The 27,999-nt window shown below is 39.6% G+C and overlaps 1 protein-coding gene and 1 non-coding gene across 2 annotated transcripts; one reads left to right on the top strand and one right to left on the bottom strand.

Annotated features, from left to right (window-relative positions):
• On the bottom strand, positions 1 to 26,362 carry B4GALNT2 (beta-1,4-N-acetyl-galactosaminyltransferase 2 (SID blood group)). The gene is given in 14 exon segments (XM_087947341.1): positions 1 to 1,827; positions 7,361 to 7,397; positions 7,399 to 7,493; positions 8,688 to 8,907; positions 9,198 to 9,338; positions 9,721 to 9,908; positions 11,098 to 11,184; positions 12,500 to 12,600; positions 12,602 to 12,669; positions 14,599 to 14,636; positions 15,240 to 15,340; positions 16,073 to 16,236; positions 25,401 to 25,590; positions 26,349 to 26,362. Coding segments are annotated over 14 exon segments (1,638 nt in total). The 3' UTR covers positions 1 to 1,633.
• On the top strand, positions 25,667 to 25,738 carry TRNAQ-UUG (transfer RNA glutamine (anticodon UUG)). The gene has a single exon. It is a non-coding gene; the product is annotated as a tRNA-Gln (tRNA).
• Positions 26,363 to 27,999: the final 1,637 nt, after the last annotated feature.

Genomic DNA, 27,999 nt, shown 5'->3' on the forward strand with positions numbered 1-27,999 from the left:
GTAATTATTTCCACATTTTATTTAGGTAATTAAGTATTATTAAATCCATGTTGCAAGTGAATGGTATAGCGAAACTGAAAGTAAGAGACGAGTGGCTTGCTGAAGGATACCATGAAGATGACTGAAAAGGAAATTCAGAACAGAGATCTCTTGCTTTGTAGTTTTTGGCTCTTCAATCTTACCAACTCTGAGATTTGTTTTGCAAAGGCTGTAAAATTTCTAGGATCCAAATCTATCCTATAATTTCTAGATAGGTTATTGGGTAAGATCTTTTCTTTAACAACAACAAAAACAAAATTGCAATTGGTATAAAATTTATAGACCATACAGACACACATACCCACACACAGAATCCTTCCCCAGTGTAATTGGGCTTGTAAATCAGGAAAGAATGCAAAGAACGTACAGATAGAAGGATTGTAGAAGAACGTACAGATAGAAGGATTGTAGATTTATATTGTTTACAGTGGAGCAACATAGCACATAGCAATGGGAACAGTACAAGTAGTCCTCGACTTACGACCACAATTGAGCCCAAAATTTCCATTGTTAAACAAGATAGTTAAGTGAGTTTTGTCCCATTTTTCAACCTTTCTTTCCATAGTTAAGGAAATCACTAGTTATCACACTTTATTCAGGTTATTCCAGGAGTGGGATTCAAATTTTTTAACAACTAGTTTTCTGGATGTGGCTTAGTTGGTGGGTGTGGCTCAGTGGTCATGTGACTGGGTGGATGTGGCTTGGTGGTCATGTTATTGACTGGGCGTGGCCAACTCAACATCACTCACATCGAGGCATGCATCTCCTCGCCTGGCCTCTCATGACTGGGGATGCTGCTTGTAAGTTTGAAAAATGGTCATAAGTCACGTTTTTCAGTGCCATTTTAACTCTGAATGGTCACTCCATACAAGCAAAGTACCAGCAAAAGAGGGAAAGAAAACTCCAGAGAGGTTCCTGAGACAGGAAGTCTAGTCCTGCCAAGAATGTAATAAGGGTTAATGGAGAGGCAGTTTCTGTAAGCAACACCAGAACGTTTCCTTCCTGCCTTCCTTACAGGATTAGGCCAGTAATTTCTTCTAACAACCGGTTCTCTGAACTGCTTAGAATGTTAACCAGTTCTAGCAAATAGGAGCGAACTGGTAGAATCCCACCCCTGGGTTATTCTGAATTTGACACATTGACAGACCTTTGCCACACTCCATGTGAACATCTTTTAGGCTGCAACAAGACTATTGTTAGTTTAGAATAAGCATTGTGGTTTTTGAAGAATGCCTATGAAAAATCCTTGTAGGGAGATTGGCAAAAATTAATAAAAAAAATCAAATGAAGGAGAAACCGCAGAGCAAAAGATGGCAAACAAATATTCTCATTAGTTGTACAACTTATCTAGGAATAAGAAGCATATCCTAACTTGACCTCATTGAAGGAAGGGGAGGGGAAATATTTTCCACCCGTTGCTTTTTGATCAACTTTCCCCTAAAATAATTGTATAGGTACAAGAGCAGCAAACCTGATGGAACTTAATCCAGTGCATATTTATTGTTAAATATATAAAGAGCTGGAAGAAAGAATTCTTCTATTAGAACTTCCACAGTAGAGAAGATTCAGAAAGGACAGTAAAAACCATCATTTTTTAATGAAGTCTGTAAAACATTGAGTTGTCAAAGAGGAAAAGTACAGCTCCTAAAACAAAATAATTAAAAGTTGCTGAATTCATTCCAAAACTATTCAGACTTGGAAGAATCAATCTGCCCTTTGAATAGCATTTCATTCTGTTCTTAAAGTAATGTAAGGGCAGTTTAAACCTAAGTTCTTTCTCAGTTGTACGGGTCAGAGAATCCGAAGTGTGGGCTGTCTCCTGCTTCCCTGCTTAAAGACGGAGTCAATCAAAGTTTAGTCCAGCCCCCTTTCCACTGCGCATGCCCAGTTTTTGACTCCGTCTTCATGCAAAGAGGACACGAGGAGAGAGTGCTCAGAAAGAAAGATAGAAAATATAGGATCAACGCTTTGGATTCTTCGAGAAAAAAAGAGAGAAAAAGAGAGAGTGAAAGTCAGCAAACCGTGAGTAAGCGAAAGAGCCGGGACCTCATCCCAAGACGGGAAAGCCCACATAGCTGTTTGGTGTTAAGAGAATAAGCGGCAGCAGCCTCAGTAAGAGCGGGCAGGCTCTCGATCGACTAGCAAAGGAGAGCAAATTAACTCAGCTTTCCTAGAGCCTTCGTTAAACAAACCAGAAGCTGCACAAGCCTCCAGCGCTCTCTTTAATTGGAGGCAAACTTAGTCTTAGGCTGAGCAAGCTTCCATCACAGCCACACAAGCCTACCCAGGAGAAAGGGAGGCCATGTTCAGACCGGTCTGAGTATACTCTATCGGCAAAAGCCAAAGGGAAAGACCATGGCCGAATTTTCTGAAACAGAGGCAAGCCTGGAGGAACAGGAATCCCCTGCCCCCAGTTTGAACAGAGAGCAAAGCACAAAGGAACCCAGAGAGGCTGGGAGAGCTTCAGAAAGAGCTTCAGCAGGGTGTCAGGCAGAGGAGAGGGAGGCATTAAGGAGACAAAGGGCCATTGAGAAATGCTTCCCAAGGGCGGGAAAGGAGGCGGAGAAGAATGGAAATTCCCATGCTCCAACAGGCAAACCAATGAAAGCGAAGTGTCAGGAAAAGAGTGCAACACTAGAGGGCACTGAAGATCAGCCTTTTCAGCCTGCTCTTTGTGTGAATGAAGGATTGAGTGACTCAGAAAGACAATGCTTTCAGGCATGCAATGAAGAGCCCTCCCCCAAGAGAAAGAGATTTTCAACTGAGTCTAGTTCTTCCTCCACAGCATCGGAAGTCAGGGAACAGTCCTTTAAAGAGGAAATGAGGGCTATGATGAAAGAGATGATGGCAGAATTCAGGGACAGTCAGGGTAACAGACCCAGCCTGAGACATAATGAGAGGAGACGGGAGGCTCATCAGGAGGAACTGGGCTTCTAGGGAGACAGTTCCAGTAGATCAGACACTCACAGTGAGGCCTCTGTTTCAAGAGAGGAAGAATATAGGGAGTAGCTTTCTCAGATGAAGAAACTAATGAACCAGAAATTCCAATGTTCACAGGTCTATTTCGTCACCAGCTGATTAAGATGCTGCTGGGGAAGGCTCAGATAGCAACAGGCCTGGGGAGAATCACAGGGACAGAAGGGTCTGAGTTAGAACCATCTGATCCCAAAGATAGATTTTTTTGCCAGAACCAAGGTTGAAAGTGAATCCATACCTTCACCTGAATTGTTCAGGGAAGTGGTGGAAGGTCAGTTGGACAGACCAGTTATTTTTCCAATGCCAGGGGGGAATGAGAGGAAATTTTATAATGCAGAATTAGCGGACCTATTCCCAGTTCCCATGATAGACAGCCTTGTGGCAGCCTCCACGTCTGCTACAGTGTTGGCTAACGAAGCTGAGGATGGTCTAAAAGGGGAGGATAAGAAAACAGAACAGACCCTACAAAAAGTTCACCAGGCTGCGGCATGGGCGGTAAAGGCAACATCCATGGCATCATTTTTCAGCAGAGCAGTCCTGATATGGATTGAACAGATGCAGGAAAGGATGCCACCTGGCGATCTTCGATTGCAACAGGGTTTGAACAAAATAACTGCTGCAACAGAGTTCATAGCAGATGCCACACTTAATGGGGCCAAGTATGCAACTAAGGCCATTGCAGCTTCAGTAGCTACAAGACGACTTGTTTGGCTCCGCCACTGGCAGGCAGATCTGAAACATAAATGGAAACTGGCATCAGCTCCAGTTAAAGGGGACAAACTTTTCGGGGAGGCCATTGAGCCATTACTGATTGAAACCAAGGACAAGAAGAAGGTCTTACCCAGGAAACTTGGTCAGGCAGATAGGCAACCTTCTCCATATACACAGCAACAGCCCTTTCCTATCTCAGGGGTGTCTTCAGCCACTCCCTATACACACAGAGACAGTACACACACAGACCCCTACTAGACATCCAGATAGGTCAGGATTTAGAGATGGGGTGGACAACGGTCCCAGGGAAGGCGTCCCTTCCAGAGTTCGACCAGCAGGGCCTCTGGCATACAAAGTGATAGCCGGAACAATGCACCCATTGGCAGGAGGCTGGGCCTATTCACCGACCGATGGGTGTTGACTACAATGGACAAGTGGGTCCTAGACACATTAAGAAAAGGCCTGGTTCTGGAATTCATCTCCATACCCCCGAGGTCATTCAGAAGATGCCCGACGCCAAGGGTCAGAACCAAAAGGGTAATTATGGAAACAGCAGTTCAACATCTGCTGGACATTCGGGTGGTACAAGTGGTACCAGAGAATGAACAGGGACAAGGGTTCTATTCAAACCTGTTTGTTGTGCAAAAGGCATCGGAGGGGTGGAGACCAATTTTGGATCTCAAAGTACTAAACAGGCACATAGTATACAGGAGATTCAAGATGCAGTCCCTGCAAGTTATACTAGGGAGCATATGGGAGAGGGATGTCCTGACATCAGTAGACCTCACAGATGCTTACCTACACATACCTATTACCAGGAGGCATCGGAAGTTCCTGCGTTTTTGTTACGCAGGGAGACACTACCAGTACGGGGCTCTACCATTCGGCCTGTCCTCAGCACCGAGGACTTTCACCAAGGTCCTGACAGCAGTAGCAGCCTTCCTCAGGACAAAACCCATATGGGTCCAATGCTACTTAGACGACATATTAATACAGTCAACATCGACCCTTAAGAGCACAGAGTAATCTAGAAACCACGATACAGACATTACAAGAGCATGGCTTTTCGGTGAATTTCGAAAAGAGCCACTTAGAACCGACCAGGTGATTACAACACTTAGGAGCTGTAATAGACACCAACTCCTGCAAGGTTTACCTGTCACAGGAAAGGCAGGTCAGCATAAGGTCATCAATAAATCAAGTGAGCACAGCTCCGGGGGTATCCCTGGACTTGCTGTCACAAATACTAAGGAAGATAATATTGTGCATCTTGATAGTACCTTGGGCCAGGCTGCACGCAAGGACATTGCAGTAGTTCGTATTACCTTACCAGAGAGCAGGCAAGGGCAATACAAGAACCAAGGTACAAGTCCCCCGAGTGATGCAGTCACTCCAGTGGTGGAGATCACCCACAGTGATGAGGAGATATGGGTTCAAGGAACCCACCCGACTGACTATCACAACAGATGCAAGTTTAGTAGGCTGGGGAGTCCACTGTCAGAGCCAGATTACACAGGGTCAGTGGTCTCAGTCAGACCTCAAGAACAACATCAACTGGTTGGAGCTCAGGGCATCTCATCTGGCTCTAAGGGCCTTCAGGTCAGTGATAGTGGGACAGCATGTGTTGATCCTGACAGACGTGACCGCCAAGGCTCATATCAACAGGCAGGGGGATACTCACTCCCTAGCGCTCATGCAAGAAGCAGAGCGATTGGGCCGCTGGGCAGAGACGCACCTTCTATCAATCAGGGCGGAACACATATCAGGAGTGTAAAATGTTCAGGCAGATTGGATCAGCAGAACAATGGTCAACCACTCAGAGTGGTGCCTACACCTGGACCTGTTCAGGGAACTGTTGCACAGATTCAGGAGAGCAGTCCTAAACCTGTTTGCGACGCCAGCAAATGCACAACTCCCGAGATTCTACTTGAGATTCCCAACACAGAGAGCGGAAGGAATCAATGCGCTCCAAGAAGCATGGCCAAGGGGTTTGCTCTACGCATTCCCCCCACTTCCCTTGATACCAAGGGTAATCAAGAAAGTGATAGAAGGGAGGTCTTAATGGCAGCACCTCACTGGCCCAGGAGGTCTTGGTACACAGATCTGGTACAACTGTCGGTATCCAGACCATGGAGAATTCCCCCAGACAAGGTAGAACTGAGTCAGGGAGCCATACGACACCCAGAGCCACAATGGCTGCAACTAACCATATGGCACTTGAGAGGACCACGCTAAAGCGTTTAGAGTGCTCAGACAAGGTAACACAGACACTCCAGGCATCCAGGAGACCATCAACCAACAGAATTGATGATGCTACTTGGAGAGCATTTGGAACCTGGTGTTCCAAGAAACAAATAGATCCAACCATAGTGTTAGTTACTCAAGTGCTGGATTTTCTCCAGGAAGGCCTGGAGAAGGGTTTAACCCCTAACACCTTACGGAGGCAGGTAGCAGCGATAGCCTCAGTGTTGGGTTGCGGGACCTCAGAGTCCCTCTCACGATACCCCCTAATCCGCACGTTCATCAGGGGAGCAACTAATCTAAAGCCACCAGTGATACACAGGTACTCTACTTGGAACTTGACAAGGGTGCTAAGGGTGCTCATGACTGAGCCCTTTGAGACGCTGAGGTCAGTAGGACTACCTTCACTCACCCTTAAGGTGGCCTTCCTAATAGCCATTACATCAGCCAGAAGAATTTCAGAGTTGGCAGCATTACCTCTGTATAGTTCACCCGAATAGTGTAGTATTAAGATTAGACCCGACCTTTATCCCAAAGATCAATTCTACCTTCCATAGAGCACAAGAGTTAGTACTACCAGACTTCTGCCCGGAACCAGTCCATAGCCTAGAAAGGAAGTGGCACTCCTTGGATGTTAGGAGAGCTATACGCATTTATATTAAGAGAACAAGGCCCATTAGAAAAACAGAAGCATTGTTCGTTTCATTTAGACAGAGTTCGTTGGGACAAAAGGTTTCACCGTCTACCATAGGCAGATGGATCAAGACATGTATCACAAAAGCTTATGAAAGCCAATCATTGCAATTGCCGGGTAACATAACGGCACATTCAACCAGGAGTGCAGCCACATCAGCGGCATGGAACACACAGGCCTCGATTGAAGAGATCTGTAGGGCAGCAACATGGTCATCACCATCTCCATTCATCAGAAATTATAAACAGGATACATTTGCATCAGCAGAAGCATCCTTTGGAAGATGAGTGCTACAAAGAGTTCACATGGAGATGGGGGCTCAGGACAAGGAGTTGGCCCATCCTCAGGTCAATTAGCTTGGGTACGTCCCACGCTTTGGATTCTCCGACCCGTACAACTGAGAAAGAGCGTTGGGCTTACCTGAAATGCATCTTCTAGTTGCACGGGAGAAGAATCCAAATCCCACCCTTAGATAGTCTCGAGCTCAGAACAGTCAAGAACGAGCACCAAAGAACTCTCCAAGTCAATCATCAGCCTTCATCAAAAACTGGGCATGCGCAGTGGAAAAGGGGCTGGACTAAACTTTGATTGACTCCGTCTTTAAGCAAGGAAGCAGGAGACAGCCCACGCTTTGGATTCTCCTCCCGTACAACTGGAAGATGCGTTTTAGGTAAGCCCAACGCTCTTTCTGAAAGCTATTCCGAAATCTATCATACAATTTTTCAACATTAGCTTCTTAGTATGTTGGTGGAAATTTGGTGTGACTGGTGACCAATGATAACATCATTGCAGGAGCCAACTTGCAAGCTTCCAAGCCCATCCATAAAAAATTATGGAAAGAGAGAAATGGAGAGAGGCACCCATGTTAATTATACAAAGCATTTAAAAAAAAATAGCCTGCAAGAATTGTATTCATGTTTGTCTTCCTCACACAGGGGAGGTGTTTAGAAGAAAGTGGAATCCACCCAGAAGACCTATGGGATGAAAACAAATGCTAGAAAGGGAAAAGCTATTTTTTCATGAATACTTATTTTCAACCACAATTGCACAGGGATTGTCCACTACAGGGAGTTCCTACTCCAGAGTCAATTCTGCTACAGACATCCCTTCTCAGTAGTATGAGAGCAGGGCTAGCGTGATCTCTTTATGTAGATTTATAGATTCTTTCTATATAAATACAAAGCTTTTTTTTCATGGAATCAAAGATAACTGTATCAGTAAATTCTGTGTGGCAGCCTCACCACACAGTTGTTTTAAAAATAAATATAAGTATTAAAGAACTATTGATACATAACTTTTTCTCAGAAACTCATTTTGTAGAATTGTTGGGGATCAAAATCTGCTCATAACAAAAGAGTCAAAACTTCAGAATAATATTTGAAAAGTCCTGAGGGTGAGAAGTAAAAATTTGCATATCCCTCTCGTTGATTTCTATAGCCACTCACCTCAACAAGTGACTAACTGATGTATATCATAAAAAATAAGCATTTGTTCTAATAATATTCGTTAATAGATTTTTAAATATATGAATTAGAGCTTACTCACAAGTATTGTCAAAAGATTATAATTTAAAAGATATAAAAACTAAATTAGAATTTTCTCCCTGACCTGAATAAGATAGGAATGAAATCTGGAGGATGGTATAGACTTAGGAAATTATTTGGAAGTAATGCTATGAATGAACCTCACATGAACCAATCATCTTCCTGCTGCCATTACAAACTATAAAGAGTAAATTCATTAAAATTAATGAAATTCTCTAAAGCAGCAGCATCTCTTTCTCAGGAGGAGAAACCTGGAACAAATGGGCTACTTTAATGAACATCTGAAATATATTGTGCTTGTGTGAACTCTGAACCATTCCTTCTGAATCAGTTTTGATGGGTGTGTAGCTCTGGAATATTGTAGTTTGAGCTTTCTGTGAGCAAGGTATGCAAACTAACCCAGAATGCAGTATGATTTATCTGCTTCTGAAAAGGATTTCAGCCCTAATATAATTAAACAGAGGAGAAGAATTTGGGCTTACCTAAATGAGCCACCCTCTGTAGTTTAGGATCAAATCCAACACGTCTGCTTTCCTCTGTATGAGCCAGGAAGAAATTGGTTACACCACTAGTCCCCACACAGTTGGGAAAGCCTTCCAAGGGATAGTAGAAGCCACTTCTGAGGTACAAACAGCTGCTATCTTCTCCTTCCTGACAGAACATCTTAAACTTATATTCATTTCCATCCACACTGCCTCCAACCTGTAAACCATATAAATTTGTTTTAGACTATTCAGTCTTGCTATCATTGCATATCATTCCTTGTTGGTGTATACATTTTTAAAGATGCAAAGAATAGAAGTGCTTTTCTAGGCAAACTCTGGGGTCCCTTGCAATTTTAGCAGGGGATATTTCAATGAAATTGGCAAAATCTTTAATCTTGTCTACCACATGTTGTCATTCCCTGGAATAGACAAAGTATGAAAATCTCCATGTATGGCACCAACAGAATGAACGAGAAGAGAAGAGAGGCAATGATATGAATATCCTACCACATCCAAGTTGTTCTTCTCTAACACATCCACAAATTTCTTGATCTTTGTTTTTTCAGTGAAGGTGAAGTCATCATCCACCCAAAGATAATACTTGGTTGTGACCTGTGAAATTGCAAGGTTCTTCCCTGCAAACTAGCCCTGATTAAAAATCCAAAAGAGGGTCAGAAAATGCAGATTAGGAATTAATTCAGAGCCAGTTGAAAATATAAGAGAAAACAAAAGAGGAAGTTAAAAGTATGAAACAAAGTTATTAGGAGATACCTAATAATAAGGAAACAGATTAACTTCCCAATTTATTAAATTCTCTGCTTCCTTCTCTTGAACTCTTGCCCTGCTTGGTTGACTGAATACTATCGTATTTATTTAATTTATAATTGATAGGCATAAAGTTCAGCTTGTACCATGGGCCATCAAGCTGCTTTCTGCAACCTAATTATGAGAAGACCCAGCTGTTATTACTTTGTGAAAAAACCCTTTCGGGAAATCCTAAAAGAAGAAGCCCCACATAGACATATAGTACCTTTCCAAAAGGCATAATATAATGCTGAACATTTGCTTCTTCAATCTTCTCTGGGTGTTCACTGTCATCTGCCACAATTACTGTTGTATCCGGATAGTATTGTTTTATGCTTTTCAGGAGAATCCGCAGCTTGTGGTAGCGTACAAATGCTTTTATTGTGATGGTTACCATGTTTCTAATGCTGTTATCTGAAACAGAAAGTAGAGAAAGTAAAAGGGAAGACATCTAGTCACACCTATGGATAACTTCATGACACAATTCAAGACTTTTCTGTAAAGCTAGAATTCCCTTTTTGAACCAAAAACTTTGGCTTAATATTGACTAATATGCTATAACTTGTTTTATTTTTGTGAACTGTTAGCTGATATCAAGTGAGAAATCCCCAACTTGGACAAAAAGACTATGGAAGGAGAACTTCATTGTGACCAGTGCAAATCACTTCTTCTCTCATCAACTTTTTTTTGGGGGAGAGGTAAAAGAAATAGAGGCCCAGCAGCTCTCCATTGGAAAAAGTAGACCCATCAGCCATATTAGTGGGATTAGGAATAGCCACATGAGTTTGGGACTGGGGCAGCAGCCAGAACTATGGTCTTTCTATAACTAATTAGAAAGTGACCAAGAATCACTAAAGCCCATTAACTGCCAGCAAGTATGGACATCAAGAGCTCTCTGCATGGGGAAAAGCGAAAATGTAAAAGTATACAAGAATAAAACCAGAGCGATAAATGATAAGGAGTATGGTAGTGAAATAAGCTGTGAGATACAACGAAATAAGAAGTGAGACGTGTTATAGAGTTAGAATTAAGAGTCATAATTTGTGAGTAAAATATATCCTTATTTTTATCCCCTGCAATAAATGGAAATAAAGTTCATCTATTATGTATTTATTTTGCCTTCTTGATTAAGACTTCCACAAGAAAGCAAATTATGAATCTAATTAATTATTTATTTTATTTTATTTATTCATTTAGCTGCCGATCTCAGCAAATGAACCTGGGTGGCTTTTTATATTACAATTAAAATCTTAAAAACATTTTAACACAATAAAAACAGTAAAAAAACCATTAAAATAATTTAAAAAAAAACATTACAACATCTAATTTGAACACATTCAAAGTAAGACATCTGGCCTACTAACCATGTAGCCAAGAAGTGGGGCCCTTGGTGCATGTAATGCCCTAAACTTGGGAGCATAGCCAGGTTTTTAAACTTTTGTGGAAGGGAAGATGTTCCACAGAGCAAGGGGCCCCATCATTTGACATTCTTTAGCTGATAAGATCTGCAGCATTCAAGCAACTATTCGATCTAGTTGGACAGGCAGAAACTCTGGGGAAAAAGTGGTCCCTCAGGTTTGCTAGTTGCAGATATGTAACTTACCTGGCCCTGAGTCAAATAGCTTAGGAAGGTGCAGTTGTCGAACGGTCGCAGGAAATCTAACAAAGTAAGTTCCATCTGTAAAGTTCACTAGGAAATAAAAGAAAGGTAGTTAGCTGGTTGTCAATTTTATGGCTACGTTTGGCAATATCTCTCGCTCGCACTCCATATGTTACAAATAAGGAGAACCACTCCCTTATCTTCCAATATTGACAGTCGTCATTAGAGCTGATAGGAGTTATTCAACAGTCCGGAAGCAACAAACTTCCCTACCTAACTTCATATTCTATTTTTCATACACCTCAGCATAACCAATGAAAGCAATGCAACATTAATCTGCCTCACTCATATGCATATACATACATACAAACAAACAAACAAAATGGGCTTCCTGTGGTGCTTAAAAAACAGAAATGGCACAAGCCATACTGTCCCATCCCTTGGGGATGACATAGAGAAAGATTGGTGATCACCTAGTGCTTTGATTAGATTTCATTAGAGGAAGGATACATGATGAAGGTCTACAATAAACAACTAAAGGTGCAATAAAGGGCAGTGCTTTATATTTCACCCAAGCAATTTAGACCAATTTTCTTCTTTTATTCTTTGTGCTTTCCACTCAGTTGTAGAGCAGATTCTTCAATCTCCTTTGTATGGCTTAAAAGTTTTATTTATTGTAGGAATTCATCTTGCCCTTAAGTTAACACATTTATATGATAGGCCTCAAAATAGTCAAAATAAGATATTGTCTACAACAAAATGGGACATAGCACTTTAAAGTGTTATCAGACCAGAAAACTGAGAATAAACATATAAAAGGGGAGATGCTGCCTTAGAACAAGAAGGACTGCTCAAAGGAAAAATAGTTATGTACAGTATATTTGGTAGGGACCCGCCAAATCCTCACCTAGTTAGGCTGTTTTATGTCAAACAATGAATAAGTCCATAAAACTATGGACATACTGTATGTACAGGTGTAGGGCTATAAAACTATGTACTTTTAAAGAAAGGTGCTTTAAATAAAGCCAGAGGAACATCCATGCTGACTGATGAACTGACTCATTTAAGAAATGACTGGAACTGAACCTGGAATGTTTTTAAATTAAAAGATGGGTATAATTGCAAAAGCAATCAACGTTGTCTTGATTTCAGGTTTCAGCTCTACTCCTCAGTTGCAAATGTCCTTTCTGAAAAAGAATGCTGTTTGTCTTCTCAGTTTTTAAAACATGTTTTCTCCCAAGGCTTCAAATTGGGGACGGTAAAACAATAATTTTTGAAATTTCCAAAATAATGTGGCTTTCTAATGGTTTTTTTTTTCCAAGTCTAGTGCAAGTCAAGTCAAAGGTGAAATCCAAAAGTGAAGTCCCAGTGAAGGGCTTGTCTAGTAGGACATATTCTTACTTACTCATATCCACTATATCTAGTCAGTATGTTGTACTAGTGTATGTAACATGTTTCAGTATGTGATTCAAAAGCTTCACATAGGAATTAGTGATGATCAGCACATCCTTGGACCACTTCTTCAGAAACATCAGCAAGGGTATTCAGATTACCAAAGGATGCCTGTAGAAGAACCTGCAATGATTGTAATATTAGGAGCAATTAAAATTTCATTTTCCAGCTACATCACATCAACCAAAACATTTGTCAATATTTATGAGCCTGAAATCTGACCTTGAAAAATGGCAGTTAATTTCCTTTGGTTATTTTTTTTTAATTTTTATTAATCAAACAAAAAGGAAAAACATTTAAAAACAGTGAACATGGTGCATACATCCCGATACACCTGCTTATCTTACATCAACAAATGACACACATAAAGAATAATACAAATTTACATATATACATAAACTTTAGTCATCTTTAATACACTCACAGTAAAAATACTTTTAACCAGATCTAGGAAATTGTCATGCCCATTGAGAAAAGCCTCTGTTGGCTTTTCTTTTTTTTCAGTTTCATTTTTTTGCTGAAGAACAGATATATGGAAACTTCAAAAATGCTAAAACCCAACAAGCCATATGCAAACCGGGAAGAGGAAATTTCAAATAGTTTCATATAGTGATCATATATGCTTATCCATTCTTCTAACATTCAGATATAAAATGGACAAGGGCCTTTACATTGTCACAGTATTGAGTAGTCCCCTTTATAAGTGATTCTTTTCCCCAGAGTCCCAAAGGCATTGTTTTTAATGATACTTTCTGGAAAAAAACAGCAACTCTGTCCCATGATGGTATTTCTTGCCACACCAGTGATCAGATGCATAGAGTGCATCAAATAAACTGAGTTACCACTCATAAATGCTTACACTATTTAATAAAATTTGTAAGTTGGGGGAAAACAATGCTACAGACTCCCACTGATTTCTTGCCATCGTAGCTTCCCTCCCATAATGTCTACAAAGGCTGTGACAGAACTGTGGCACGATCACATGACATTTTTAATAATCACATCACTTAGTGATAGAAATTCCAGACCCCGTTACTGAAATTAACAGAGAACTACAGTATTTGTATTACTAGTCATTTGCACCCTCTCATAGGCAGTGGACGTTTGTTTTGTGTGATTGCATTCTTGTCTGCAATGAAAATTATTTTCCATCCTGAGCTATATTTACAAGTTTTATGCTGAATCTAGCCAAGGTAGGTATTGAGTTGTCATTAGGGGTTCAGAGATCTATGATTTACTGCCTAGTCCTAATAGGGGAGCCTGACACTAGCCATTGTTTCACAAATCTCACAAAGGGGCCTAGATCTTGTGCATCTATGCTTCCAGAGACATAGCTGTCTTCTCCTGTTCCTGGAAATTTGTTTTCACAGATGGAGAGCACTTGCATCAGCTTTCTCTACCCTCTAGCCTTTCAGACATTTAGATAAACTCCAACAAACCTCACCAATTGCTGTGCTAGCTGGGAATTCTAAGAATTGAATTCTACATCTATTGGATGCTTAGGTTGTGGAATGTGGTTTTTATAACCCACTATTCATAACTGGGAGGAACAGAAGGGATTTCAAAGCCTTTTATTTTACAAACATACCATCATTCTCAAAATATTTCTTACTCGTGAACTGCCATAGAGGAAAGACCAAACCAGCTGCTCTAGGCCATTAGACAACCAGTTTGTGTCAAGTAAACTATCAGAGAGTACAGCAAAACCTGGGGCAAAGGTAAAAGACATGCTACAGATCTGGGATGCTCTACTGAGGGCAGTACCATTGAAACGAAAATGATAAAATGCATTTGAAGTAAGATGTATTATTCAATTATTTCAAATATTACACAAAACATCTTAGGCACAAAGACAGGGGGCGATCTTGGGCCAGTCTCTTTCAGCCCCACGAAGAAGCAATGGCAAACCACTTCGAAAATCTTGCCAAGAAAACTGCAGAGTCACAAGCTAGGAGGCAACACTGACTCACATGCATGCATAAAGCAAAAACTCTCTTTTCTGGAAGTCTAGAATGACACTGCATGTTCCAAAACCTGAGAAAGCTACGTTACCTTTAAAGTTTCTCTACTTGTTCCATGGAAACCTAGCCCTTAAAAAGAAAAAAAAAGAAAAACTCTTTTATTTCAATGATAAATAAAAAGCCAAATAATGTGTTTTGCTTTTAGTACACTTTGACTGATACCGTTGACCACTGGAACTTTTGGGAGCCTCACCAGTGGAAAGAGCTGGTAGGTGACACCATAATGTGTTCCAGATTGTCCTGATTGCTACATACTTTCAAGGTGGGAGCAACTTATGGTCTCAATCAAAAACATCTTGAAACAACCAAGAGTCCCTATTTCACAGGATTCATTTTGCTAACAAGTGTAATCTGTAAGACGAGAGAGACTGGGCGGTCAATGCAGCCTTTTGAGATTTCAGTCACAGAAGATCATATTTTCTAGTTTTACTTTTTCAGTTAGTTTTTCAGTCTCATTTTTATACACCATCACATCTACTTTCTCTTGTAAAGTCAAATAGTGGATGGTAAATACAGATCATCCAGTCTTTCAATAATCATTTATCTCTGGAGGGAAAAGTAACTCCAGCCAGCAAAGTAGAAATGTTTGCCTTTCACAGCCAGCTAAAACCTTTGGGCAGTAAACTTAGCTCAGGGTTGAATTTTCTCCTTTAGATCTTGTTCTTGACTTACCTGGAAGTACAATGGTGTGCAAGGGTATCACCTCAGCCCCTTGAATGGGATAGCTCAAAGGAATATTTGGTTAAAGGATATCTTTTTTCTCAAATGGATGCCTAAGGCAAAGTAAATAAAAAGAGAAGATTCTTTAAAAGTCAGCATAAACAGTTATGAAAAAGGGAGTTGTACTAGAACTCATATCTATATTGTTTTGTGAAAATCCAAATGTTTTAGATGTACTAGATGTTTTGGATTTTCTCTTGAACTAGGTTAGACAAGAGGTCCAAAATTCCACGGTTTGGGGATCAGGTTTTCCTAACACCAGATTCTGTCCTCTTAACATACAAAACATGAACATACAACAAACCAGTTCAACATGAATACTTATATTATTTAATTGACAATTAAAAAACCAAAGATATTTAGACCAGAATCTTTTTTTAAAGGGAAGCAATATGAAAGTGTTGTTAAATTTAATAACAATGATGAACTAATATTTGAGTAAAATGTTACTCTATGCTTTTGAATTTCCTTCATAAAAACTTTCTCATTTTTTTTAAAAAAGAATTCTTTACAACTTTCCTACTCTGAAATAATATGTACAATTATTCTGGAAACTCTGCAATTCAAAGTCATGGCTACACAGGTCAGATTATTTCAGATGGAAACACAAATCCAATGGGCACGCTATCTTCAGAAACACAGCTGTAAATTCTTGTTCCAAAGATTAACTGAAATATTCGAACCCTTTGTATGTTAGGGGAAAAAAAGAAAATTCATCAAGAAAATTCTGACCCATGAGAGCCTGTTCTATTATATGAGTCTCATTTACAACACTGGATGGTTACTTTGTCTGATAATGTTTGAATTCCTTCTCACGTCTTTGCCTTATGAATTCAAGTTTATCTTTATCTATATAGTTTTCCAGTTGATAGAGGGTCAATTTACTAGTTTGTGAACATTCACAGTGATTCATTGGACCAAACCTTGGGGAATAGAGGAAAAGAATGGTCTAAAACATTTACTAAAGATACATTTAATGCTTTGCCTAAAATTATCTAATAATATGTAAAGTGGTTTTATTCACATTGAACTATTGAAATATTTCTAACCACCTCTCTCTCCCCAGCTTTCATGGTTTCCTTGGGTAAAAACCCTATTACATAAAAATTTCAAACTAAACTGTCTGTCTATATCTATCTGTCTGATCCACCCATCCACCCTCCTTTTCATCCATCCAATAAAATGTTCTTAAACTAATAATTTATATTTTTATGGGGAGGGGTTGAAAGACAGAGGTGCAAATCCTGAGAATCCAACTCAATACCCCAAGATATTAATTTCAAAAATGAAGTCACTTAAAAGTGGGGTTGAGGGAATAGAAAAAGAATGAATGTTCAAATTATTAAAAAATAAATATGTAGGCAGTTCAAATAAAACTGAAAAGAGAGAAGGTTACCTATTTGTGCAAAGAAGATGAAAGCAAAACGGAGGAATTTGAGTTCAATATACAAATAGAAGATTTGATGGAACACAAAGAAAGATTACATTAGAAAAGAATTTTGGGCAAACATGCAAAATGGTGTCCATCTACTGGCAATGTATTATGTAATGTTGCCCTCTATTTCAAAGGTCCTTTGTCTGATTCGGGAATAGAGTATTAAAATAATGGAGAACTGGCCTTTTAAAGATGCCCTTTAATGTTTTAACACCTGAGCTGCAGGTTGAGCAAGCTGAGATAAATTGGATGATATAATATAAATCAATAAATTAAATGCCTGTATACAGTACTTACAAATAAAAAATAACGAATACATTGCATTCATTAAAAATACTTCCCCAAAGACCAATAAGGAAGAAGTGCCAGTAAAAACGATCCAAATGTTGTTGGTTGTTCTGTAATTCAAATTGTTGTTTGAATTTATTTACCAGACAGAGTAGGTAGAGTGGTTCTATTAGGCTCACTATATCCTGCAAGCATCCACATATAAGTATTATGTTGAATTATATTATTAAAACAAGGAATTTATTTGCGGCTGAGCAAAGAAAATAATAGTTACGTAAATAAAAATAAACTTATTTTCTATGTTAACAATTCAGGGTTTTGCTATCAAGTTTTGAAATGTGTTTATATTCTAAGCCACTAGGTGGTTTACTACTAAAAATAAGTGGACGGAGCTATGTTTCTATATGGTCTAGAAATTGTTTTCCAATAGGATGTAGATTTAATTGATTAATGTTAATATGTGGATTTCCCCCCTTCCTTTTTTCTCCCTTTTTGTTCAGTTTATTTTAGTCATTTTTTGTTTAAAAAAATTCTGGGGATGTTTTCTTGTTGTTTATAGGTTCATTAATAAAAAATTGGGTTTGACTAGTTTTTTTTCTTTAAGAAACAAGAGAAAACCCTCTTTATTGCAGAGGGTGATTTTTATTGAGACAGTACTGATTTTAATTATTTGTTAAATTATTTATTTAAACTGATTAAATTAAATAGAGATGTTTTAAATGTAATTTGTAATCTGACGAAGATTGATAATGATTATAGTCTTATACTGATAGAAGTAGTGTTAATTGTGGAAGGCCAAGAAAATGTCTTTCTAATGATTGAACTACTTAGCGGTCTGCAGAATTAGCCAGCAATACTGCATTCTAACCACTGTACCACAATAGCTCCATTAATCCTATAAGAATATTAATAGTTCTACATTAAAATAAGACTCAAAGTGCAATTTTCTGTGTGAATTATTTTTCATTCAATCTACATTTTTCTTTTTTACTTTCCATCCATACTTTTTTCTTTCAGACTCAGACAAGTTTCTCTGTGTTTATTTCCCCTTCTTCCCACTTGACTCATACCTAGATGTAAGAAGTTTTTACTAGTATCCATATTATGTTTATTTGGATTATAAGTTAATATATATATATCTAATGTATACTGATGTCATATGGACATCATAAAATACACAAGAATGGATTGCATGTAATATAGTATTCTAAATATGTGTTTACTGCTTTTTATTTTTTTCCTCTCTAGACAGGTGGCAGATATAGGAATCTTTATACTTCAATGCTTCAATACTTCAATATGTTAGTTTCATCTGTCAGTAATACAGCCCTGAAAAACAATAATATAATGTTTATTATATACCACGTCAAAGCTGTACTAATAGGTATTTATGTGTATATGGCATGTAAGTTAAAAGAAGTAGAGCTTTAATCACAACGTCAGGTTTTTTTATAACTTTCTCCTGGCAGATGCCCTTATTTAGATCTTAGTCTCTGGTTTTCAGAAACATATGAATGCATACCCTAGTTGTAAATAATGCAACTAAAATAAATTCTGTGTAAGGAAGTGGAACAGTAGTTGTCCATATACTCAAAGGAATGTATGTGGGAAACATATATAGAATTCTAATTTTGATCTTGAATGTATCTACAGTAATTAGCCTTGAGATTTTGTGGGCAATTCCAGTTAAAGAGGCATTCAGTGAGAAGTTGTTTACTGCTTCATAAACTTTAAGGAAACGTGTTATAAATCCAACTTCCTTATTTGCTGAGCTCTCATGGCAAATGCCTCACAATCAATAACACTAAACTGGAATTTGTTTACATTAACCATCATCTATGTATTTAGATAATTTCCAAGAGAATTACAATCAAGGTTAAATCTTTTTGGATGAAAACAAATTTAAAAAATCACACAGAAGAATAATGTCACCTTCCTTTATAAAATAATTTCATACAATTTTTCCATTTGTATGTCCATTAAACCCAAAGAAAAAGTTTATGGTTTCATACATTTTTAAAAAATTTCTGTATCAAAATACATACTTGATTGCCATTTTTCTAGCTTTGTTACATGTCCACCAAATATAAAAAATATTCCCCCAGTTTGATTACATTTCCAACAAAAGTTGAACATTTTTAATACTATTTTGACAATTTAATTGGTGTTGTGTATCAGCAATACCTAATTTTATCAAAGTTTTCAATTCAATATTTACATACATGGTGTGTTGTGATTTTATTTTGTGAGTTTTCTTGCTAGCAAATTTTATGGGTTTTCTTGCAAGCAAATTTTATGTGACAGGCTCAGGTAGCCGATCTCACAGATCTCTGAATGAATCTGTGATTCTGTGAGCAACTCAATTTGCCTGATTTTGGGTAAAACTTGCTCTTTTTTATTAAAAAAAATCAGTATTTATAGAAATATTTACATACAAGCCATGTCCAGCCAGTCACATGGTGACCAAACCACACCCACAAATTAGGCCATGCCCACAGAACCGGTTGTTAAGAAATTTGAATCCGACCCCTGCCTTTGTGTGTGTGTGAGAGAGAGAAAGAGAGAGAGAGGGAGGGAGGGAGTGAGGGAAGGAAAGAGAGAGAGGTTAGATCAGATCTCTCTCTCTCTTTCTCTCTCCCACCAACGTCAGCAAGCCACAGTCAGTCAAAATTCATATTAGAGGTCCCTGGGATTTAAAATTATGAGTTTGGTGGTCCCTGAGGTCCAAAAGGTTGGCGACCCCTGTTCCAGATAGTAACTCATGCCCTAGTTATCTCATAGATAGACTACTACAATGTGCTCTACATGAATTCTCAGAAACTGTAGCTAATCCAGTGGCACAGACATTTCTGGGTATATCTTCATATCCTTATGTAACACCATTACTCTGTGAGCTGCACTGGTTGCCAATCGGCTTCTGGGTGCAATTCAAGGTACTGGTAACCTCTTCTAAAGCCCTTCATAGCAATGGAAAATTATCTAGAAGAGTGTTTCTCAACCTCAGAAAATTTAAGAAGTATGGACTTCAACTCCCAGAATTTCCCAGCCAGAATGCTCATTGGGAAATTCTGAGAGTTGTAGTACATACATTTTAAAATTGCTGAGATTGAGAAACACTGATCTATTCTACAATGCCAACCTTTGAAGCACTTCAGCTAGCGGCTTCACTTACACCAAGGGTGTCAAACTCATATCACGGTGGCATCATGTGACGTATTGGGACTTTCCCCCCATCGCTAAACCAGGCATGGGCATGGCCAGCATGTGACGCATCTGGCCCACAGGCCGGGGTTTTGACAGCCCTGACTTACACAATATTTAGACATTTTTCATGCTTCTGTGGGAAGAAACATTCCCCAGATGGGCTCTTCCAACTGGGGTGTTGTGATCAGCACTTCAAAGAACAAATTGAATGAAGAAACAAGCTGCCAGAAAGAAGACCTTTAATGATGGAGGACCAAAATGAGTGACATTCAGCAAGGTTTCCCCCAACTAGCTATAAAGAAGGACTTCCAGGCATTGAGTTTTTATACCTTTTCAGTTTGAAAGTTGGTTTTCATCCTGTGCCTATTGATGGCATAATTTTCCTATTCAGCCTTGCTCAGGAGGAAAACCTTTGTTTATCTTTGTTATTGAAAAGGACTGGGTCTGAAAAACCAGTTTGTTTCTGTGTGTTTTGTTTTAATCCTGTCAGCCTAGAACAGGAGTGTCAAACTTGATTTCATTGAGGGCCGCATCAGGATTGTGTTTGACCTTGGGAGGCTTGGGTGAGTGTGCCATGGCCAGCTTGACATCACTTATGTCGGAGGCACTTGTGGTGGCCCGAGCACTTTGCCAGTGAAAATGGGCTCCTAAGTTCCATTTTCAGCTGCGATGGCCTCCTGCAACCCTTGCCAGCAAAAATAGAGTTTGGGTGCATGCGCAGCCCTCCTGGACCCCATTATCAGCCATGATGGCCTCCTGCAGCCCTCTGTAAATTCTGGCAAAAAGCCAGAGAGTTGGTTTCTCTCTCTTTCTCTCTCTCTCTCTCTCTCTCTGAGGCTTCAATTCTAAGGTTTTCTAAGGTTTTAAATTGACTATTATTTTATTATGAAAATATTATTTTGCTGTCTCCTATCTTCTTCCTCCTACTGGGGTGGGGGCCTTCCATCATTTCTTTATTTTATTGCTATCATATACAAATAGAAAAGAAAAAAAAGAATAATTCCAATATACACGATTGAGAAAGAAAGAGAGGAAGAAAGAAAGAAAGAAAGAAAGAAAGAAAGAAAGAAAGAAAGAAAGAAAGAAAGAAAGAAAGAAAGAAAGAAAGAAAGAAAGAAAGATAGATAGATAAGGGAAGGAAGGAAGGAAGGAAGGAAGGAAGGAAGGAAGGAAGGAAGGAAGGAAGGAAGGAAGGAAGGAAAGGGGAGGAGGAAGAAGGAAATTCAAAGACACAGAGTAAACACAAAGCTTGAATACAAAATGAATCCTGGATTTTAAGTCCAGAGTTGCTGAATTGTTTCCAGCAAAACAATTTAATAAATACAAAACTCTTCATAAATTCATAAATGTCAAATGTTTGATACCTAATTCAATATACTAGTATCTTTAAGCCTTATTTTACTAGCCAAAATACAATTAATAATATTATGAATATTAGATCGAAATGGGACAAGGCAGCACAGATTTAAACAGTATGTATCAAAGAATTTTGAATTATACATTGCTCAAAAAAATAAAGGGAACACAAAAATAAGACATCCTAGATCTGAATGAATGAAACATTCTTATTAAATATGTTGTTCATTACATAGCTGAATGTGCTGACAACACAATCACACAAAAATTATCAATGGAAATCAAATTTAGCAACCCATGGAGGTCTGGATTTGGAGTTACACTCAAAATTAAAGTGGAAAAAAACACTACAGGCTGATCCAACTCTGATGTAATGTCCTTAAAACAAGTCAAAATGAGGCTCAGTAGTGTGTGTGGCCTCCACATGCCTGTATGACCTCCTTACAACACCTGGGCATGCTCCTGATGAAGTGGTGGATGGTCTCCTGAGGGATCTCCTCCCATACCTGGACTAAAGCATTCCCCAACTCCTGGACAGTCTGTGGTGCAACGTGGATTGAGGTCTAGCATTGTCTTGCATTAGGAGGAACCCAGAGCCAACCGCATCAGCATATGGTCTCACAAGGGGTCTGAGGATCTCATCTCGGTATCTAATGGCAGTCAGGCTACCTCTGGCAAGCACATGGACGGCTGTGCAGCCCCCTAAAGAAATGCCATCCCACACCATTATTTACCACTGCCAAACTGGTCATGCTGGAGGATGTTGCAGGCAGCAGAATGTTCTCCACGGCGTCTCCAGACCCTGTCACGTCTGTCACATGTGCTCAGTGTGAACCTGCTTTCATCTGTGAAGAGCACAGGGCACCAGTGGCAAATTTGCCAATCTTGGTGTTTTCTGGCAAATGCCAAATGTCCTGCACGGTGTTGGGCTGTAAGCACAACCCCCACCTGTGGACGTCGGGCCCTCATACCACCCTTATGGAGTCTGTTTCTGACCATTTGAGCAGCCACAAGCACATTTGTGGCAAGCTGGAGGTCATTTTGCAGGGCTCTGGCAGTGCTTCTCCTGTCCCTCCTTGCACAAAGGCAGAGGTAGCGGTCCTGATGCTGGGTTGTTGCCCTCCTACGGCCTCCTCCACATCTCCTGATGTACTGGCCTGTCTCCTGGTAGCGCCTCCATGCTCTGGACACTACGCTGACAGACACAGCAAACCTTCTTGCCACAGCTCGCATTGATGTGCCATCCTGGATGAGCTGCACTACCTGAGCCACTTGTGTGGGTTGTAGACTCCGTCTCATGCTACCACTAGAGTGAAAGCACCACCAGCATTCAAAAGTGACCAAACCATCAGCCAGAAAGCATAGGAACTGAGAAGTGGTCTGTGGTCACCACCTGCAGAACCACTCCTTTATTGGGGATGTCTTGCTAACTGCCTATGCTTTCCATCTGTTGTCTGTTCCATTTGCACAACAGCATGTGAAATTGATTGTCAATCAGTGTTGCTACCTAAGTGGACAAGTTTGATTTCAAAGAAGTGTGATTGACTTGGAGTTACATTGTGTTGTTTAAGTGTTCCCTTTATTTTTTTGAGTAGTGTATTTCTAAAAAGCTGACACCTGGAAAACATTCACTGTAAACTTGGAAGATAATCTTGGATAAATTAAATTGCACTTTTATTTATTTTTTAAAGCATGAGACTATTGATTTATTAATTAGGACATGTCAACTCCTAATATTAATTATTAATATTGGTCTTATTAATGCTCTCCAAGTGACTATAGAAATAAATAAACTAGGTTTGGAATCTTCCAAAACACTTCTTTATACAACTATATTTATGTGTTTCAGAAGCTGTTAGCACATGCTCTGTATTATGAAGTAAAATATTTTTAGTTGGGCATATTGCTATTCTGTTCTTTCAAGTAATCCAAGTTCTATTTGTAACAGATCAAAGACTGATAAAACATAAACAGTTGTAGAGTATTAATATCTTTTTCTGCCCAAAAACACCAATAGAAAGCTTTACCTGCACTTTATAAATTAACTTGCTAGTCCAAACTGGTTTTCTCCAAAAGCAACTGGGTACCATTTCCAGCAGCTCCAGCATGAACAACTGGGATTATGGGCAGTGTATCAAACACCACTATACTGCAACTTGTGTGGCCTGAATATAGGTCTTCTTGTTGAGAAACCTCTTGGGCACTTTAAGTGTTGTCATATGTCTCTCTGGTTATGCCCATGTGATGTGTTGGGTCACTAGAAATTCTAAGCCAGAGGTGTCCAACTCAAGGCCCGGGGGTCAGATATGGCCCATGGGGTGCTTAGATCTGGCCCGTGAGGCCACCCTGGAAACAGACTGGCCTGTGGTGCCTCTGCCAGTAAAAATGGAGCTCGGGAGGACCACCCATGGCCCTCCTAAGCTCCATTTTCACTGGCAGAAAGTTGCAGTAGACCATGGCAGCCGAGAATGGAGCTTGCGAGGACCACATGCAGTTCTCCCGAGATTCACTTTTGCTGGCCAAGGGTTGCAGGAAGCTGTCACAGCCGAAAACAGATCTCGGGAGCCTGTTTTCTCTGGCAGAGCACTCAGGTCACCACAGGCGACCCTGACAGAAGTGACGTCAAGCTGGCTATGCCCATCCTAGCTATGCACCCCTGTTCCCCCCCCCCTTGAGGTCAAACACTACCCTGATGCGGCCCTCAATGAAATCAAGTTTGACTGCTCTAATCCATATGCTGCTCCTAATGTAAAGATTGTAGACAGACCTTCATTTATCCAATTTTGAAAAAAAAAATTGGGTGGGGAGTGGGATTTCTACTTACTGTTACTAACTGTTCTACTTACTGTTACTTGGGCAAGGACTCAAAATAGCCTCCCATTTGCCATTTTGTGCTACCATCCGTACAATATAGGTAGTCCTCAATTTGCAATAAGAATTGAGACCAGAATTTTTGTTACTAAGCAGGGTGGTTACTAAGTGTATTATGCCAGGTTTTAATGATATTTTTAAAGCAAATTATTGCAGTTGTTAAGGGAATCATGCAGTCATTAAGTGAATTCAGCTTCTTCCTTTGACTTTGTCATAGATGTAGACCAGGGGTGTCAAACTCATGTCATCACGGCAGCATCACATGATGTATCAGGATTTCCCCTCCTCTAAAACCAGGCATGGGCGTGGCCAGCGCATGACGCATCCAGCCCATGTTTAGTTTAGCTTACTTTATTTTCACTGCACCTTGTACAACGAAATTAAATAGCATCTTCAGTGTACATTATGACTATGAAAATAAACACAAACACACATCCTTCACATTCTATAAGTCAAACATCTGGCCCATTCTGTAAACGGGGCAGATGTTTGACAGCCCTGATGTAGGCTGTCTGGGAAGCTTGCAAGTGTCAGACACACGACCCTGGGACATAGTAATTGTCATACATATTAAGCAAGCACAAGAATTTTTATTATGTGATCATGGGGATGCTGCAACAATCCTAAGTGGAAGGACTGATTTTAAATCACATTTTTAGTATCACTGCAATTTCAAGAGGTTTCTAAACAAATGGTTAAGTCATGGACATTGCACCATTTGGATACATTCACCTTTTTTTCCCCACGACGAGGTACATGGGAGAACTATCAAACGCCCCCTCGTCTCGACTAAGTCCCGATGATTCTCCAGCTTGGCTAACAATTGGGGGGTCGATGCTCTTCCTCCTAGTTTAAGGCTCATCGGGCTCGCTATGATGAGAACGCTATCCCCAGATCCACTGCTTCCTTCCGTAAAGCGGAAAGCAGCTTCCCTCTCCCTCCTCCAGTCCCCGGACTACCTGTTTCAAGGCGGCATGTGCTCGGGGTATTATGGGAGCTTGTGGTCTAAGCACTGATGGCAGCTGAACAGCCAAAGTCGCAGGTCTGTTTGGTCCTGCTGCTATGGCAACCTCGTCCGCCTTTCGGTGCTTCTTCCCATGGATGCATTTGGTTGCTTGGTAGCTAAATTGCACCCAAAAATGCAATGTACTGAAAAAGGAGAAGAAAAAAAAGAAGACTGCTAGCAAGGACTCAAAAAGTCTCCTGCTTCATCCATGACTCAGCAGGTTCCATGGTGTAATGGTTAGCACTCTGGACTTTGAATCCAGCGATCCGAGTTCAAATCTCGGTGGGACCTCGAATGGCATTTTTTGTTAAGGAGTTCCTAATAAACCTGTCCATCACAAGAATGCCACCAGCAGAGAAAAGGATGTGGTTTTGTGCTCGCGCCCAACAGAAGTGCCTATTGCGCATGCCTACGTCTTTCGCCTGGCAGAGTACGTGGACGGGCGGGGGGCTGTGTAAAGCGGGGAGCTGCCAAAAAAAAAAAGAAGAAGAAGAAGTCTTTCCTGATTCTCATTGGTCAGCGCCGACAGAATGAATCCAGCTGCGTTCAACTATTGGCTAAAGCGGGAAACGCAATTTGCGTTTCAACAGTGAAGGGGAGAAAAAGCATTCTGCTTTTGTCGTTCCTGCTTCCCATCTTTTGTACACCAGCATCTCTCAGTCTAATTCTCCACCTCTCATTATCTTACCTTCGTTGATGCATTAAAAAATTACAACTTAATCTCAATCTCTTTTACCTGACGTAAATGAGCTGGTGAATTAAGATGCAAGTTTTTGATGATGATGATAATTATTATTTACTTCTGCAACAATGTCGCCATTGGGGCAGAATTGGGAAATTTCGAAGACTGGTAGGCAGTTATGCAAGTACCCGCGTGATGTCCTTAAAATTACCATTTTACTTAAGTGCCGACATGCTATCGGATTTGGTCTCCATTCCCCTCAATCTGGTCATCCCCCTTTGATAGTATCCGGATCTTTTAAACATCAGATTTGGTTTACCAAAGAAACAAGCAACACCGGTATATAAACATTATACAGTGCTGGGTACTTAAGTGGAAGATGGGGAGGGGGGAGAATTCAGGGTAAATAAACATTTGAATTATGTTTTTATTTAAATTAGTTATGTTTTTATTTAAATCAGAGTTTAAAATTATTGTTTCATTAAAAAGAAGAACCTACCTCAAAGAGTCATGTGAAGAGAACACCTTATCAATTCTTACTGTTCTAGTTGCCAGAGGCTGTTTACTTATCTCTTAATACTAATACAGAGATGAAGATGAGTAGTAAGTGGATAGAGTATCTGTCTAAAAGTATAAAGAATGACATTCAGTGAATAGAGAATTTGAGATCTCTCAATAAAGAGCCTGCAATAAAAACCAAAATAAAAACAGGAAAACATTTATGCCATATGATGATTTGAAAAAATAGATTTCTGGTCTTAAAGCACATAAAAAATTAATCATCAGTTATTGAAAAAAAAAATCTGTACAGCACTTTATATGGGCAAGACAGACAAGGATAACAGAATGGAAGAACTGAACAAAAAAAGAAGCTCCAATTATGAAATCCTGAATGGAGCATTTCAGAATATGAAGGATTTAGTAAACATTACTCTTTTTCTAAAGGATTGCCTTTCCTGGTCATCACTTTTGGATGATTTTCTCAGGTAGTTACTTCAACTCTTTTTCAAGAAACAGAAAGTTGACCTGTGGTACTTGAATGCAGTTAATAAAAAGCACAGACAGGTATATGTATTGTTCCAGTTTGATGAGTATGTGCAGTCCCATACCATTATAGACACTTGAACTGCATTAACATCAGTGTTTTTCAAACTTGGCAACTTAAGATGTTGGGACTGTAGTTCCAAGCTGGGGAATGCTTGGAATTCAAGATGCCAAGTTTGAAAAAATACTAGTTTGGTTGGATTTGGTCCTCCAGATACAAGATTTGGGTGGTTCTCTACTTGGTTTCACCATTTCAGTTACCTGAGAGGTAACAATGGGTTTTATTTTTAGGTTAGTTGTGGATGACAGAAAGAGCTGTATCTCTCAAAATATAACACAGCCCCAGGCACATACAGACATCAATCAGCAGTCATAGCTTAAAACCAACAGATTATAGAAGAAGAAATTAATGAAAAGAGTGCACAGTTTATTTATGCAACATATTCCTTTCTATATTGTCGAATAAGTACTTTTTAATGACATGGCTTAGTTAACTTTATCAGGAAACCCTTGACTCATCAAAACAGATATTGTTGGGAAATATATGAGAATGTGTAATTGGTATAGAGGGAAAATTGATTCTCTAAGGCTTGATAGATGCAATATCCACAATGAACCAGATACCCATACTTCCGTATTAACGGATGAAAGGGGTACTTTTCTTACTGAAGCAATCAGGAAAATGCACATGCTGCTTAACCTTTATAAGAGATATCAATGAAAGAAAGCTGTATAGGTTATCCACATCTTAATTACCACAACTAAACCCAAAATTTCTGTTGCTCAGCAACATAATTGTTAAGTGAAATTTGCCCTGTCTTTTAAC

This window comes from Notechis scutatus, chromosome Z (genome assembly GCF_049901735.1).
Source record: "Notechis scutatus isolate UNSWTSFEM ecotype Mainland chromosome Z, rNotScu1.2, whole genome shotgun sequence".
Lineage (NCBI taxonomy): Eukaryota > Metazoa > Chordata > Lepidosauria > Squamata > Elapidae > Notechis > Notechis scutatus.